Raw genomic sequence first — 18,492 nt, forward strand, 5'->3', positions numbered from 1 at the left:
ATGAGCCAGAGCAGCATGACGCAATGGGAAGAGATTTTGTTCGTTGAAAAAAATATGGAAGGAAGCCATTTAGCCAGTCCCAGAACATCTTTGTAAGGCATTCTGCTTTTCTCACAGTGCTCATAAATCGTTAGGATGTCACATGTTGTTTTTGGGCCCTGTAGATACGATTGCCCCCGGTTTTCAGAGATTTATGGTTCAGACATTGCCCAAAGCTTACTTTATTATTTCCTTACTCATAGCGTTGAAGTCTCACCAGAAAGTTCCAACAGCAAAAGATAACATTCCTTGTATTTTATTGTCATGCGATCCACATTTTGGAATCGTGCATGTCCTGGACATTCAAAGGCATTTCTGTTTCACTGATTTTGAATGAACAAAATGCAACTTGTTTGCCAGAAGAACGAGAGATACAATAAGTCCTCACTGCATTTTTTTATACTTTGCAATGTGCGCTTGAAAACTACACATCACCATACCCAACAGGACAATTGAATATAATGTTCCTAATCCAAATTTAATACAATTATTCTGTCTGAAAAGAGGTGCTCGTTTTGTTGGGGGAAATAATGAAAAGTAAACATTTTTATCTAATTTTACTTCACAGCTATAGCATTTAATGGCTTAACACTCCTTCATTTAGCATAAAGCAACTTTTTTAATTTAAAAAAAAGAATCATCTTATCTCCTTACATACACCAGTTCTGTAAACTGTCACTCGATAACTAAAATGTTTAAAACAACACCCTGCTTTTTTTAAAAACTCACTTCAAAAAATTAAAACCCAGGTGACTCATTTTAAGTGGCAGTATCTAGGCCACTTCCCCTTAAAGCCTGTGCTCTTCAATGACTTTCAGTTTGACTTTATGCTGTAATCAGCCACCTAAAAATAAAGAGTTAAGAAGAAAACTTTGCTCCGATTTTTCTGTGCGTCCCTCTTAAAAACCTTGTCATGTTTGCCAGTGAAATCCAAGATGAATAGAAAGGGGCATCTTGGAAAGCTGTCAACCTAAATGTTTATAAAGCCGCATAAATTAATATAAGCATGAATCCTATTACTCATATTATTTCTTGCTTCATGAGTGTTTCCATGTGGGGAAGATGGAACACTCTCTCTCCCTGTTACAGGACAGGAGCCAGTTCCAGATACAGTGTGGCAGTACTAATGATGGGAAGATCATCTCAGTCAATAGGCCTTCCTGTAATCAGCACAGTTCTCAAGTATCCATTCGTACAGACATTTATTGATACACTGACATGAAACATTTGATAGTCTATAGAATTAATGATTTCCCCCATGAATACCTACAGGGAAGACACGTCTGTGAAACGACCAGCACACCCTCTTCTGTGTGCGCGTGTGTTCTTTAATGTATATTTATAATTATATATCCACTGAGTGGCATTAAAAACTGCTACAAATGAGTATTAAAAACTAATAGCATTTGCGGCCTTTCAGCATATAGACACACACTTTTGAGCAAAAGTGTTAAAAAATAGAGATGTTGCAAACATCAACAACTGACTCTTTTTGACTATTACAACAACTTTGACTGGTGCTTCCACAACCTGCTTAAGGCGAGAAGAAACCCACCCCGTCATTTAACAATCTTTAAGCCACACTGATCTCATTCTTCAAAAAACAGATCTCAGTTCCTAAAAGTAAACTATTCTTGAATAGCTGGTATGAAGTGTTGTAGTACCTAATCCTTTTTACAATTCAGATACAACTGACTTATTGTCAGGTGTTTCTCCCTAGACATCCATAGAGTTAAAAACAAGTTTATATACTACAATGTGCATACCTATCAGGATTAAAGTGTTTAAGACTTTTCAAAGTAGCATACAGTATGTATAAGAGTACAGCAGCAAATAAAAGGTTGATGCTTGGTCTTGCTGTTTCTAAGAAAAAAATGATGTGGTCTATAGAATTAATGTATACCAATAATAAAGAAATGTATACCAATAATAAGGAGAATTTCACAAATTAAGCAATATCAAAAATAACTTTATGGACACTACATATTTTTAATCAACACAAGTGTATAGCTGCATAGTAAGGAACCTTTACACAATTTGTTTTGACAAAGACGTAAATACACCAAAACAGCAGAAAAGTAGATATTAAAAAAATAGCAGCTACTAAAACAGTTCACTTATTTTGTGCTACTGGTATTTACTGGAAAGTGTAATAATATATTGCACAATAATTACAACAAGGATTTATACATTTTCTGAACTGCACTACCTTGTTAAATTTATCTTCTTTGTTTGAAAGGGAAGCATCACTTTTCCAACATTACAGCTCTACTAACCCTCATTTGACTGAGGGCCTTTTTGTATTTGTTATTGTTTTCCTAATATTTCCTAATGGCTTATCGGACTATAAATACCCCCCACCCCCCTCAGAGTCATTGACTTTGAGAGAAGTACAGCCTTATTCTCCACAGCGTGCAGAACTTGGCGGAGAGAGGCCTCATTGAGGAAAAAAAAATCTGTTCTCAGGAAGATTAGTCCCAGTCCTTGTACAGTGTATGGTGGATGCAGAGCTTTTTTGGGAACATTTTTCTCTGCCACCGTCTGACCCCGAGAGCACTCCCTGTGCTTTTCGTGTGCAGCTGTGTAGCTGTGTATCAAAACCCTATCAATTATTTTCTGTCACTGAGAGGACTTCATCAGAGTGATAAAGAAACTGTCCTTATCGCTAACTCACTCCTCTTAAAAATCTATTTACACAGACTGTCCCTTCTCCATCCATCTGCTCACACTGTAATTGTCCAGGCATCGAATCTGATGCAAGGAACAGACTGTCCTGCTATTGGTGGAGTAACTGGGAACACACATAGCACAGCCAGTTCATTGTAGGAGGAAGCTTGTGCACGGACCACAAGCATCTTTCAGCACATTCAATTCTATTCATAATACGACTTAATCCAAACTGTTGGTTACGTCAGCATTTTACAGCACAGATACAGTTATGCACCAATGATTACTAGTCACAGTTTTCACAGAGAGCTCCAGCCTTGTCAATAGAAATATCCTACAGTATTCCTCTTTATACAAGTGTGGTCACTTTGCACCCTTGAAAGCAGGAGACTGACAGTGAAAGATCCCCTTTTCCATTTTCTCCCCTTCCTCTAAAACATAAAGCCTGTTCAGGTCTCTCACTCTGTCCTGGGGGCAGACTGGGAGGTGCTAAGTACCTTGCATCCCCCTGGAGAGAACGCCAAACTCAGCTGAAATTTGTCTCTAGAAAGCAACGGCGCTTACTGCACAACATCAATCTACCACCGCATGACAAACTCACTTTCAGCAAGATGTATGTGATGGGCCACTAAACCTAGTTAATCAAATCATTACTAACACAGCTCCACTGGCCTATTTTAGTTGCTGGGAAAGAAGGGGAAGAATAAAATATTAACCCTTTATCTAACTTAAGAAGACTCCCCCACTTATTCTAATAAAAACAGAGAAATACTGTATACATGTTACTGTTCCTTTTCCTTCTTGATCTCCTGGAAATCACCTATTTAAAAACCACAGGGGAAATATAAGTGATAATATTGCTACCTGCACAGCTGTGATGCTGCCTCTGCAAGAGGCCTGGACATTGAGAAGTTTAGATAAAAATATATTCTGCTTCCCAGGTACTTTTGCAGTTGACAGAATTGTTTTAATTCAGACAAAAATGCACGACGGCCCTATTGCCTGAAATGGCAGACATTCAACACAAATCCTTTTATTTTGTCTTCAAAAGGCTGAATAAAACATTTTTGTAAGTCCTTTACGCTGTGAAATGTATCGGTGTGCACCACCACAAGGCTTTCAGTTACACCCTGTCCAGTCAGACAGATGCACGCTGTCAGAAGAAATAAAGGCTCCCATTTGAATTAATTAACACCACGAGAGTCCATGTGTGTTTGGCTGCTCTTTAAATAGCTAGCAGCCCATCAGTGCGATCCGACAGGGAAGAGTTCTAGACGGTCCCGGTTCCGCGGCACAGTTCACACCCTCCTCAAAAAAGGAAAGCAATGGGAAAAGACGGAATATATAAAAGGGGGGATTTCATACAGCTGTAAAAGATAAAAGGAAGACAGCGTGCACCTGGTCCCGTTTTAATCGACTCTAACATTGTTTTCACTTTTAAACAAAGTGACTTACTTGAGTTCATTATATGCACTCCATTTCCATAGACCATTGGGAACAGGACCCTGCCTGCTAACACAAAATAAATGACTGCCCCATGATAAATGGTTCTATTAGCAATCCAGATTGTTAAACTGTGATATAACAGATCGGAGGAAGCAGCACCCCATTCATTCTCCTTTCTGCAAATACAGAGCTGTAAATAGCTTGTTTTTATGTGTAAATAACATATTAAAACTCTGCATTAGCTGTGTCCTTTGATAGAGAGGAAATTGTTGCAAATAAATAACAGTGGACAGGAATGTAAAATAGCAATGACTTAATAGAGCAGGCTGGTTTTCACTGCGGTGGGCATGACTGAAGTGACAGAATTCCAGAGCCAATTGTAAACTACATGCTGACAATAAACTACTCTAACAGGGCTGTATATTAACAATGGCTGTGAAGAGCTTAGACCTGCTGCCATATTTCCTGAGGTCAAGGACTTTGCCACTTCAGCAGGCAGTCATTTTCCTTCAGCCTATCCCACATGTTCACCTATCTCCGGGCTTAAGCCGAATAATAATGCGCATTATTGTAGGAACTGATTACACTGTCTACATCTTCAGGCAGACGCTTTCCATTAAGATGATGTTATTAAGTGGTGCATGTGCATTTCTGGAGATGCTGTTAGACAAAACCAGATTGTGATGTTCCAATAAACATCAGCAAGGTCTTGGTTGGTGTCTTTTTTCTTCTTTTTCTGTCTAGAGAAATAATCAATTGTCAAAATGACACAGGCTGCACTTGAAATGATATTGATTAGTCGACACTCACTGCTGTGCGTATTAAATGCCTTCTGGTTTTTACTGTATGTCCTGTCCTACCAGAGTATTGTGTTTCACAGCTTTGCAATCAGCCAGTAGGAGCTAAAATGGTGATGATTAGGTTCTGTTCTGTGAACAAGCCGAAGGGTTCACAATTATCATCCAGCTGCTAGCCGAAACTCTGAACAAGAAAGTAACGCACACAGTAAGTTGGCAAAGCAATTAAAAACAAAATGTTATGATATATACTGTAGTTGAAAGCACAACATTTAAATGGAGAGATGCTATGTTAAAATTGTATAATGCACTTGTAAGGCCTCATTCTGAATACTACAGGTATGTATGAGTTTGGTTACCAGTCCGGAGAAGAGCCACCAGAAACATTCCAGAGCTTAAATGTCTTACACTGACAGGCTAAAGGAACTGATCTTTTTTAGTCTTGAATTGAAAAGATTATTCTGATTAGTTTATACAAGTATTCAAATTCCTCTAGGGCAATAATACTGATTTCTTCAGAATGACGTGACACACAAACCAGAGGGCACAAGTAAACTATTTGGAGGTGCATTTAAAAATGAGAACAGGAGGCACTTCTTTACTCAAAGGGCTGTGGGAGAGTGGAACAAGCAGACCAGCCATGTTGTTGAAGCCGATAGCCTGGTTTCTGTCAAGAAACAGCTGTATAATCCCAGCATGAATTAACTGCTTAACTACGTAAGCTGCATACTACATGGGCTGAATGGCCTCCTCTCATCTGTAAGAATTCTTATGCTAAAAGAAAAAGACTGTACGTATCTTTCCAAATAAAGTTAATATATTTGGAATATATGGTTAAGTCAGCTATAGTTTAGTACTTCTGAATATGGATATACTTCTACAGAAGGAGTACAGTGCATTGACATAATTGTTTTTGAAGGCACTTTACAAAATACATTTTAGAAACAAAAATACAGTTTATTGAATGTTCTTTCCACATATTTGCCAGAAAAAAAAGAGAATTTTTGACATTTTAAAACTCCATTAAAAAACAAACAAACACATGAAGTTACCCTCTGCTCTAATCTCTTCCCTAGGTGTGCTGCACATGCCGGTGTGAAACTGGCCTGGGTCAGATGTTTGCTGTGACCCCCTTCATCTCAACACGCAATTGCATAAGTCTCCTACACATCCCCTGTAATGAAAAACAGAACAGGCTGCTTGCCTTTAGCACCGAGTACTTGACAGACAGACTCCCATGCTATCTATATCAAAGACAGTTTCATACCGTAAAACCTTTGCCAGTTTGACAGTAAAAACCATAAGGAAGTGGAATGCAGGCCGTGAATGTGGAGAGGTGCTTCCATAAACTTTAAAGCAAGACTGTCAAACTCCAATGAAGAAGTGGCACTCTAGAAATGTATCATACTGCAGTACACTAGCACAAAGTTTTCAGTAAAGCCTTTTAAATTTAAGTGTTTTGAAACTGATATAAAGGGCTCTTTCCTCAGACACTGAAGGTTCAAAAGTCTAATTTAAAGCCTTGGCACCTGGCATGTTCAGACATATGATTAAAACATGTTTATCTTTCTTTTTCTGATTAGTACAATAGCATGCAAAGCTCACTGAATGTATATTACTGATTCCTGTAAATCAATTGCAGAATCCCACAGATTACCTACATTCTTTGGGATTCTTTTTTTTAAATGGCAGCTAACATGTTACTTCCACATGCTTTGGGATGAGAAAACAATGTTTCACAGCTGCTTTTCTTTCTCGGCATTAAAGTCTCTTTTGGGCGAAAAGGAACTGCTACAGTATATACAGAATTTAAAACAGATGACAACAAAAATAATTCCTACTGAATTTTAACTTTTTTTCCTTAAATTCCATGTTTCGGTAACACCTCAATGCACATAACACAGCCTCACTGCACAACAAGCACACTGAAGTCTTCCATACATTTCCTTATTACAGAACACATTGCTAGGACCTTAATTTCACCAAACCAAGACTTCAGTCTGGCTAAGTTTTTTTTTTCTGAACTTCAAATTAAAGTACATTTTATTTACAAGAAAACAGGGATGTCGGGGCCTGTTGTCTATTAAAAATGATAATTATAGTTGAAATTCATGAGTAAGATAATTATGAGAAATTGCAGACTTGGGTGGAAACTGTCATCATTAAAAAGGATTAATGCCACTCCAATGTGATTCAAAAGTAGGACGTCCTATTTAACTTTCCCACTTATTACATGCATTGTCGCACACTGCTCTCTAAGTGGACCACAGTTCTCTCTTTCCCCATGAGAAACTGTTACCTTGAACATAACATGCAAAATAAACAACCCTAAAAAATTCTGCAACACTCCGCAGGTGAAAATGGTTTGACATATCTTGAGACAAAAACAATCTCCCAAGAATTAAGCACAACAAAAGCTAACTTTCTAAAAATAATATAATTCATGCCATTCAACTACTTCTTTATTTCAACCAATAATCATTCAATATCTTTTTGAGTCCTATAAAATGGTATTTATTAAGAACAACAAGAATCTCCATTATTATAAGTTAGAATGAAAAACTGACTTACATTTTCAATACAATTGATTCAGATATTAACTTGTGAGTATAGAATCATTTACCTTTGCAAATCTATTGAACAAATTAAAGCATTACTTCACAGACTTTTTTTATATCCAAAGCATTCATTCATTCATATCTTCATTCATATATTCATATCATATCTTAAACAAGGAACAAATAGGTTGGAGTATCATTGTTCCTTAGGACGACGAAGTACTGAGCTCACGTCTTGGGATCTCTTTAAATGCTAGGTGCTCAATGTTTTCTTTCTGAATTGAGTTAGAACTGTCTGGAGTGAGTGAATAAGAAGAGGTGTAAACCGCATTACTGTAAAGACACGGTGTCCCTGTACGAGACACGGTCTTCAGGGCTGAAGGCAGCCTGACTGCAAGAGCAGCTGCCCAGAAATGAGATGTTCAGCTACAACACGAGAAACCATGAAACCCATGGCCGTGAAGAGTGGGTCACGCCCTGGAAGGCAGAAGGGTCACCACACCAGCTCAGGACCATCGTATCTGTCCAATCAACGTGCCCAACGCTTTCCAGGACGCCGGCCGGAGCTGCGACACGAGAAAATCCCAGGAAACATAACGGGGACCTTCTGAGTGGCTCAACTGGTAGAGGCTGGGCTCTACCATCCAGATGTCAAAAGGTGCGAGTGTGGGTCAAATCCCTGGTGGGCTGTGACCAGGATTCCCCTATGGGTGGCGCTAAATATCATTAACATTCTCAGAGGATGAAGAGCTCAGTGATACAAATCAATGTTTTGTACAGGTCGGAGAATACCAGAGGGCTTGGGGACTCTGGGATAAGCTTCCAGAAATGCTGTTGCAGTGAAAACCCTGGCTACTTCAAGAGATCCTCACAGCTCTCAGCTGCTAGCCACCAGACGAGCTGGATGAGCAGGACTGCCTCCTCTCACTTGTAAACCTTCTTATGTTTATGTTGTGTGGAAGTGGCAGCGGAGAACGTGAGGAGAGTATTTTATTCGCAGCTCAATGCTGTTTTATTCTTGGCAGACCTTTAGGAAGGTTGTCTGTGGACAGAATGCTGACTGTTGCTTTGTCCAAACCAACCAGAGAAAACTCCTTTACCACAAGAGTCCGTTTGCTGCAGACTGAGAGTTTCCTCACTGCTCAGCAAATCATTGGTGAAGTGGAACAGCGCTTCTGACCCTACAGAAATGATTTGGCAGAGGCATAACTTCCAAGAACACCCGGGACCAGCTCTCTAACGCTGCTGAGAGGGGACAAGTATGACTGGGCAACGTTCCCCAGCTGTCTGCAGCTGCACAGGACGAGTAGCAGAACATCCCACAGCCGTCTGTCCAGAGGCTGATCAGGTCTGTGCTTCAACACGGCCACAATCAGTGATCAACTGGATTATTCCCCATAGCAGCCTTGGAATGCCTTCATTCTGATATTAAGTCTCATTTCATGCTAAAAACTTACAGTCTTTCTTTTATCTGTAATTATGTTCATGTTTCCTGTCATGCTTTTTAAAATCTATGTTTATAGCACTGGATTAAATCCATTCGTGTTGCATTTTATTCACGCTTCAGTATATTTCACCCAGAAAAATTGCAAGATTGTTTGGGAATAAGTAGCCTGTGTGGGTAACAGATGTCCCATTTCACCCACTGCTCTAATAAACAATTAATGACTATTACTATATCATGGCAGGCCACCAAGCTCTTCATTAAACTACAAAAGTCCATGATATCAGAAGTCAGATTACCATTTCAAAGGTATTCTTCAGTCAGCATCTTTATCAATCTCATATGGACTACATGTCACTCACCCACAGTCCACTCCACTACTAGCTGTTTTAAGTAATTTATTACTTTTTATACTCTGGAGGTAAGAACAAGGTCTTTAAATCCTATTATACAATTCTTTCATCATGCACTCACTGACATCTCTTAAACATGCATTCTCTCTGTTTTTTTTTTTACTCTTACTGGACAAGCACAAGTTCTGTAGAAAAAAGGAAATGTAGCTTTAGATTTGTATAAAAAAACAGCACTTAAAAAACAAAGCTTACAGCCGCTCGTTATTACTTTTAATTTTTGGCAATTGCACCACTGCATCCCAATTTCTGAGCACTGTGTCCGAAAGCTACACACATACAGTATAATTACAACTGATGTAGATCCAGAGGTGCTGGGAATCCTGAAGCAAGTAAACAGTGATCATTAGATGCAGATAAAGAATGACATGCAAGCAGTAATTAATGCCCCTCCATGTACACAAATGAAAAATAATTAGACCTTCCTGCATGATTCTCTGATCTGTCACCAAGTATGACAAATAATTCAGTGTTCTAATATGTATACATATTAATTGTCTTTATTAAAAGATCGTGTACAAACAAAAACAGAATTTTACTGAACAGTTAAAAAAAAAGTTTTGAAAGATTCATTTCTGGGTATAATAAGTGTGAGTACTAGATGTCCCATTTCACCCACTGCTCTAATAAACAATTAATGACTATTACTATATCATGGCAGGCCACCAAGCTCTTCATTAAACTATAAAAGGCCATGATATCAGAAGTCAGATTACCATTTCAAAGGTATCCTTCAGTCAGCATCTTTGTCAATCTTGTAAGGACTCTGTGTCAGTGCCCATCCACAGCATACTCCACTACTAGCTGTTTTAAGTAATTTATTACTTTTTATACTCTAGAGGTAAGAACAAGGTCTTTAAATCTCATTACACAATTCTTTCATCATGCACTCACTGACATCTCTTAAACATCTACAACAGATACAACTATATACAGATGTATAAAACATCTGTCTTTATACTCTTATTGGACAAGTGCCAATTAGTTTTGATTGGTATCAAAATAAACACACCTCTAAAAATGTTACAGCTCCAAACTTTTTGTTTGAAACACTTATTCATTCCACACCACAGTCCCCCCGAACTCTTAGCTGAGGTTTCCCAACCAAGTCCAGTGCAGCTGTACAATTAGCAGGAGAAGGCAGGTACTGTGAAGTCTTGCATTTTATGTACTGTAGTTCAGAGGACGGTGGTATTTCTGGAGCAAGCGAACGGTGGTGTGAACATAGTTCGCTGAAAAACTGCAAACAAACAGAACAATTTGGTGGCACTGCCTGTGCACGACTGGAAAAAAAAATTGCAAATCTAAGCACAATGCTCCACTTTATCACCTAATATAAATAATAATCCTCATCAGTTCTGCAGTGTAAGCTACATCCGCTTAAAGGCACAACTGTCAGGCCAGTGTCTCCTGAGATAAAGCATGAACATCCTGATCTGGATGTATTTTTTACAGATATTTAGGTTGTGTCATTAAATATCAAGCTGGCGTTTCTTTTACAGTCTTCGCTGGCTGGCTGTGAGGCACACCCCTCCTGTGAATGACACTGACACTCATGCTTCAGGCAAAGGGTCAGCTGCTCTGAGCCTTGGTACACCTCACAAATAATGAAGTGGGGAAAGAATGTTAAAAACGGAAAGGAAGAAGTCCTAGTTCTAAGACACCGATGTACCTTACCTCTTGCTATGGCTGAAGGAGAGGGCTTTTTGCTCAGCTCTGGGAAGCCATTTCCTTCTATGCTTGCTCCCTTGGCATCTTTCTTCTCTGCCGTAGTCGGTGCTGAAGTCTCCATCGTGGATGACGATACCTCAGCAGTGAGAGAGACCTGCACAAAACAGAAGGAAACAGCCAAGTTGAAGATAAATCACATGCTGGCCGAACAGTGGGAACTAGTGCTCTAAGGTTTTGTTTGCAGCATTGCAAATGAGCTTCAGAAGGAAGCGAGACATCGGCGTTTGTTAAAAGTAAGCAATTTTCATCGGTTTACTCAAATGCTGCCTAAAGAACAAGTTTGAAAACAGGGCCTTGGAGCACCGGTGTCCCTGGGACTAGTTACACAGGAGAGAGGAGAAGAGGAACTGCTCACTGGAGCCAGTAGAGGGAGCTGCCAATGTCACCATCAGTTGTGATGAAAACAATGTGAACATGGTGGGACTGACTGCATGTTAACAGACCAACAGCATGGTAAAGGTAAGCACTCCAGAGTAAAGAAGAGTTCGGTAATAATAAGGAATATTTTGTACAAATCCAAAATAACACCTGTACTGCCCACTGCAGATATAAAAATACTGTTGCAAATTATTGTTGCAAAGTTTTTAATTGGTTTTAAAAAGAAAAGTAAGGACATTGTATCCACAAACTGCACGGTTTTCACATTACTGCATCAGATCCCGGAGACGCAAAAAGTACAAGTTTTAAAAGTCAGATAATGAAACAGTTCCTTAAGTCACACTGCCAAACCTTATACTAGAACAACATCAATTATACCCCCTAGGAGACCAAAGAGACAAAGAGACTATACATAACTTTGGACAAAAAAAAAACAACTAAAACTTGCAGGCAAAAACAGCACACTTATAACAGATAACATTTTTTCATTAAGTGAAACTTCCTACAGTACTTTATGCTCCCCACTCCTTAGTATTCAAAATTACCCGAGAAACAACATCCTCTGTTTCTGATCAATTTTAATGTGATATATCTGAGAGAACCCAGATCCAACCAGGTATTTAATTAAACAAGAAGGCATGTGCAAAATGCCACAAAGCAATTAACAGAACAAGACCCTGCCTGCCGATCTTCCACTCCGTCTATTAACATGTTTGCATCCTCATCTAAATAGATGCCGACTTGGCAGCAGGTCGGCTGTTTAACTTTGTGGAACCTACAAGATTATCCTTGGTGCAGCGCAAACAAGTGGTGGTTTTTGCCTGAAAGAAAACTCCATTCCAGGGCCTTTTCTGTTACCCCAGCATTGCAGGCTCCGTTTACTTTTCATTTCAAAGGGGGCTTAGTTTTTGTATATAACTTTAAGTGGATTTTCTCAGCTTTGTGTGTTTTCTCCCCCTTTCATTTAGACTGCAGCACGGAGCAAGTAAAACTTATTTTGTTACTTCAGAAGAATCCTCGCTCTCTCTTTGCGTGTTTAAAACAGCTTGTATTTGGATCATAACCTGAAATAAAGCGCAATAAAAGCAACAGAACTGACAGGTTATTCAGTTCTTTCTCGTATTGCTGTCAAAGGGTTGGGATAAACAGAACGTCCTTAAGTATAAACACAGCTACAGGTACAGAGACAGACATGCGGAAGATTGTGGTGTGAAGTTTTAGCTTTGCAATGGAAACCCCGTGGTTTCCAACTGTACAGTATCAGTTATATTTCAGAATGAAATTAATGAATTAAAAGCTTTATCTACAAGCGTATTCCTTTCCACGAGCGTTTACTCCGTGAATCTGCACCTTGAACCCAGACCTTGTAACGATTAAGTCTTTGAGTACATATGTTCAGAGTCGATATAATTCTGATCATTTTGCTTTTTTTTTTAATTAGGAAAAAAAAAAGAAAACACAGACTTTAAAATGCGCGTTATCCGTTTTGTATTCCGCTCACCAACCCGTAGTTCATTCGTGTTTTTCCAATATTTTTTGAACAAAGGCAGCGGACTTGCAGCAGCGGTCAGCGGTGTGTGTTGGACGTTGTGCCTCAGACGCGCCCTGTACCTGCGGGAGGGAGCAGCGTGCGAGGTGCGAGGTGAGGGGATCTCGGCTCAGGACAGCTCCACACCAACCGTACAGATGAGAGCCGCACTGAACTTTGCTGGTCAACTCATAGGTAAGTATGTACAGTATGTCGTACGTAATAGGGCGTAATACGTGGGAGTCATTTTTTAAAACGAAGACGTACCCTAATTTACACGGCGGGCCGTTACAGCTGTGAGCATCTTCTCTGTGAACTACTCTTCATGCACAGCTTTTCACTCGCTGGGGAGCTCGCAGTTTTAACAACAACAACAACAACAACAACAACAACAACAACAACAACAACAACAACCACCTACACTCCCCAAACCATGTTCACGCCTGACAGAAACGCAACGATAAAAGACAAGATCTACAGCGGTGAAAAACTAAAAAGTTTACACTTGACAAAACTGCAGTAGGATTTTATCGTGCTAGGCGAGCGTTTTGAATGAAATAACGATTCCTAGACATTTCCCTTTTATTTTTTTAAATGACATTTTAGGTGTGTGATGTTTTGCGTAAGTAATCCTGGGGACGTAGAGTAATACATTCGCTGCTTCAGACGGCTCGCAGGCGAGTTTGAGGAGCTAATTGACATTACCAGAGAGAAGTCAAGGTTATTTTAAACATAGGCCGGGACTGCTCTGTTTCTGCTGTTGGACACCGGCGTGGGAAACCCATCAGTGTGGGACAAGACTAGGTGTGTTTAATACAGTATGTCATATCAAAAGTTTGCGTTAAGCTTTGCTTTACACTTAAGAACTGAATCCTTAAAATCCTTAAAAGTAAACATTTCACATGCAACAGTCCAGTGTTCATGGTTTTGTTGTTTTTTTTTTCTCAAAAACTGAAGTAACTGTGTAACTGGGTCACTTCTAAACATGTTCCTTTCACAAAAAGATACGTTTTCATTATAATGTTTAATACATTATAGCTTATAATGTACAATCATTTAACACCTGACAGCCCTACAGTCGTTTAACTTGTGCCTAAACTCGCTTTTCAATGGTAGCGTGATTTTCCCTCCTGAAGCTTAGCATTCCAAGCTTGCATGGCCACACAAATGAACACACATTTATGCAGAAGCTATCACCATAATACTCCAAATGTGCTGTTCACGCAGTACTGCAGCCTGGCTGAAACGCAGAGGAGGAGCAGTCCTGACACCCTCTCTGTGAAGCCAGTCGCCCGTACTCCTGCCAAGGTAAGCCGATTAGAAGTGGGTAGCTAACAGGGTTAGAAGGCATCTGTTTCACTTTTCCACGGCCAAGACTGAAGTCCTTTCCATTCTGTCACTGGCACGCAATTCGCAATATTTACTTCAAACAAGATGCTAAGAAAAGGGGCTGAAACACCTCGAACTCTTCCCTTATGTTACACAGCACAGTCATACAGCACTTCTTCATTCTGCTGTATACCGCTGCCGGCGATGCTCACACAAAGATGGAACTGGGACAGGGAGAGGGGTGGCCGCACCCTTTCTGTACTTTTTCAAGGACGACCAAGACTGCTTTTCGACAAAACACTTAGTCTCCTTCGGTCACCTCTGAGCGTTTCGAAGTCATTATGATTTAGTTAGGCTCCTCCTGAAGCCCCGTTTGTATCAGGTCACAAAACAGGCCCCAGTTTGTGTTGTGTTGTTAATGCTCCAAGTCGCAAGTAGAGGTTAATTCCCTTGCTAGAAAGGAGAAAGAAACAAGAAAATATTGTGATTCTTTCTTTCTACCACTCAGCACGGAATTAACCCCTGCTTGTTCTTTTACAGATTCCAACTCCGACATCTACATCACAGTCTGTTTTAGCAAGGCTGGATCGTTTCCTGTAATTGTTATGAACTTTTTGACAGAATCTGTCACAGTACTGTACATAAAACGTCTTTTATCAAGGAAACGTGGTGTAAACCACAAGCACTGCGACATGTAAAAAGCCAATGCCGCATGGTTTTTACCTTCAAAAGAGCCATCTTGTTGACTTATTGGTTGGAAATCCTATTTGTAATTTAAAAAGCACTTAAAATTACAATATTTAAATTACAGCTTGGCTCACTAACACTAAAATACAGCCTCTTTGCCTTCATTTCATCCAAGCCCCAGGGCTACTGCCTAGAGCACACCACACATTACAGATTGCCTCTGCATTAGTTACATTGGTGATGGAGAGAGGGATGGTGATTTCACCACAGGAGTGGTTCGGACATACAGTAGGTACAGCGTCTCACTAAGCATTTGGTTGAAATAACCTCAGGACTCGTCAGTAAAACCTTCAGGTGTTGCAACAGCTGTATTTGTTTAGGAAGTTCACCAAACCCCCCCCCCCCCCTCCTCCCCCAAAGGCAGGGGGACATCTTTCACTCTGCAGTCACCTTCGAAGAAAAGCCAGCCGTGCAGGAAAGCTGTGTGTGACAGAACCAGCCCCCCCCCCCCCCCACGCCTCTCCGAGGGACAGCCACAAATGTGCTCTCAAAGACGCTGGACAGGCTGGCCGGTGACAAGGGAGCCGGGGACTGATGGAACAGTACAGGTGTCAAGGAGCTCACCAAACAGATGGTAGAGAAAGCAAACAAAACAACAAGAGAGGACTTTTGCACTCCATTCGGCGGCGCTGCCAAGCATGGCGCATGAATGGGATCAGTCTCCGGATCACGTGACTCGGAGGAAGAACAAGGCAAATTCTCGGGATAATCCCCACTGCTCCTAGCTCCGGTGTGCTTTCCCTCACCGAGGGGCATAGTCAAGAGTTCACGTGTCCAAAACCAAGATTAAAAAGGCGAAATCGGATGGTGACTTCCAGTAGGTGTCCTTTGCCACTAATTGCTCTTTGAAGCTCTGTCTTCAGCCACGATTTGGTGTTTTTTTTTTTCAAATGAGAATTTAGTTGCTTTGTTGTTGCACTGAGAATGCAAACACAAATTCGCAAGTTACATTGCATTTACTCCACTCTTGTGCTTATCTGAAGTCCATCCTTAAAAAAAAATGTAATTCTGTGAAAGTGAGAATAAACATGATGCTTATGGACAGACACCCGTTTAAAAGATGCAAAAATGTCTTTAAAGAAACCATCCTGCTTTCATGATGTATCTGTTTTCCTTGTCATGCAGTCTTGCCCATTGTCTGTAAATCTTAAATCAATGGTATGAAAGCAGAAGAGTATATCTGTGCTTCGCTGTTATTTCATCTCTTATGTGCACTGTGAGGCTTTGTGTTTTTTTTCATAGATTATTGCCATGGTAAGTAACTATTCCATTAAAAATAGCTTTTTAAGAGACTCAAATTTCAAAGCTGATTGCCAGGAAATGGACAAGGGAATCAAATTAATGACTCACAAAGCTGCTTTTTTTTAAAAAAAAAACCCAAAAGCTTTCTCCAACAGAAGGGGAAATGAAGTAGAGGGCTATTTTAGTTTTATATGGGATAAAGACCTTAATTTTCAGTTATGGACTTTCTACATGATGCAAGACTACTTAATGTCCCCTATACAGTACATGCTTTTAGGATGCTTCCTAGGAGCTGTTTTATTTTGTAGGGATGTCCAATCAGCCAGTATGGCAGACATGTTTCTCCGCAGAACGGCAGCAGAGCGCAGATAATGGTTGTTTACCAGGAGAGAAATGAAACTACAGACAGGTGCAGATGCTGTAGACTGCCCCTGGAAAGTCTCAGTAAATAAACATGAAGGCTCTACTTAAACAAGGCTTAATCAAAACATTTCTGGCACAGTCGATTTCAAGACGTTTCGTACAGTAAAGTGCTGTAATGTTTGAAGTTAGTGGATGAATAACAATGAAGAAAAAACGGAGGTCTGGCAGCTATTAAAGGAAATTGAGCTCCTGCCCCCGCGCACAGCTCTGTTCCTCCCTCCTCCAGTTACACTTCAGGACTTGAGTCTAATTCTTTTCTTGCAAAAGGTTTTGAAGTCGTAAAATATCCAAGGACAATTTCTGCATCAGATCATCTTGGCAAAACAGTAATTACACCCCGGCTTTGTTCTCAAAAGAAAAGTTTAGTTAAGATGCTGGTTTAGACAAATACCCCCTGCGACCCCCCCTACAGACGCACACACCCCGACCGGCACACAAACTTGACACCCTCTCCGATTCGAAGATGGCAGATGAATGAGCTTTTATACTGCACGCAGAACGCATACCTTCAAATACAAGAAGAGACAGACTTAAAAGACTGAGTACAGACAGCCAAATCTCATTTTCAAGATAAAAATCAGATCCTTGCACAGACATGCATGTGAGGTGAAAAATAAGCCTCTCTTTCCAAGCAGTTCCCCTATCCCTGCTTTCTGCACAAAGATAGAGTAATTATACTCTACAAAATTGGAATCAGATGTTTCAACCTTTTTCCGTGCATTAAGGCCATTTATTTTTATAAATATCCTTTCGCCTCTTGTAATGTCTCCCCTTACAACTCTTAACATGCTCTTCTTTGACTAATCAACAAGGCATTTTTGCCTGGTGAAATATGATTACATTTTTCTAGCATTAACTCATAAATGCAGCATGAAATCACCAAGAACGTGAGTTTGTAAAATATTAACTCTGGGTCCTTCCAGTAAACCTGCTCTTCAAGAAAGGTTTGGGATATGAATGCATGACAGCTTTGAGTGTTTTCTTTATTGTAGTAATTGCTTTGAAGAGAGTGACACAACAGGTGTAAGAGCAATTATCCACACTTCTTCAAATGTGATAAATGCAACATGTGACCGTAGTTCAATTCAAGCCCATTTCCCTTCAAGTAAAACCTCTGTCTGACTGAAATACGCGTGATCTCTTTTGAGAAAATCAGAATAGCCGATATAGGCAATTTTCAAGTTATTTTTCCAGATTTATTAGAGACAAAATCATTGCAGATCAATCAAACCTATTCCTATCCTCACGGGTGCAGGTGAACAAAGACTTTTGTTTTGCTAAGCCGTTTATTTTGTAGTATCAGTGAGGCCTAGAAACTTTATCTTCTGTGTTCATCTGATACGTTATCTGGAACTCTCACTCTGGTGTTTTTTGTTAAATGTAGGCTCCCAAAGCAAACAGTTCAGCAAATGGGGTGTTTACTCCTCATTTCTTTGACAAGTATGAGTTGGTTAAACACACCTAAGTGGTACAGGCAATTTAATTTAATATTATAGTACCATTTCAGAGGAGAGAAAGAAATGTTACTTAAAGGCTTCAGTCATTTTAACCAGTGAGATTTTCACTCACCCTTTGGTTCCTGTGGATTTTGGTGACCCTTCCTGAAGTGTATGACTTGAGAAATGGATCAAGATGATAAACTAGGCTACAGCATTATTTGGTGAATAATCTGCTCTGCTTTTTTGATGATCTTGTGTAACTGCTGATCAGTGAGCAAAGGGTCTTTTTAAGGGGAAATATAATTAGAATGGCT

At 39.9% G+C, this 18,492-nt stretch overlaps 1 protein-coding gene and 1 long non-coding RNA gene across 3 annotated transcripts in view; one reads left to right on the top strand and one right to left on the bottom strand.

The window, feature by feature from the left end:
* The window catches only part of gli2a (GLI family zinc finger 2a), a 104,330-nt gene that overhangs the window by 70,296 nt on the left and 15,542 nt on the right, over nt 1-18,492 (bottom strand). The window contains exons 1-2 of one of the 2 annotated variants that reach the window (XM_088606182.1): nt 13,082-13,157; nt 11,039-11,186 (exon numbers count right to left, since the gene is read on the bottom strand). In XM_088606182.1, the coding sequence (XP_088462308.1) occupies nt 11,039-11,153 (115 nt within the window). In that variant the 5' untranslated portion in view covers nt 11,154-11,186; nt 13,082-13,157. Of the gene's footprint in view, nt 1-11,038; nt 11,187-13,081; nt 13,158-18,492 lie in introns of those variants that run through there. The other variant, XM_088606181.1, reaches the window with a different exon arrangement.
* LOC148649454 (uncharacterized) lies at nt 12,369-16,122 on the top strand. The gene is made up of 3 exons (XR_015926356.1): nt 12,369-13,193; nt 14,226-14,306; nt 15,435-16,122. It is a non-coding gene; the product is annotated as an uncharacterized LOC148649454 (long non-coding RNA).

The sequence above is a fragment of the Lepisosteus platostomus genome, chromosome 14 (genome assembly GCF_059453375.1).
Source record: "Lepisosteus platostomus isolate fLepPlt1 chromosome 14, fLepPlt1.hap1, whole genome shotgun sequence".
In the NCBI taxonomy this organism is placed as follows: domain Eukaryota; kingdom Metazoa; phylum Chordata; class Actinopteri; order Semionotiformes; family Lepisosteidae; genus Lepisosteus; species Lepisosteus platostomus.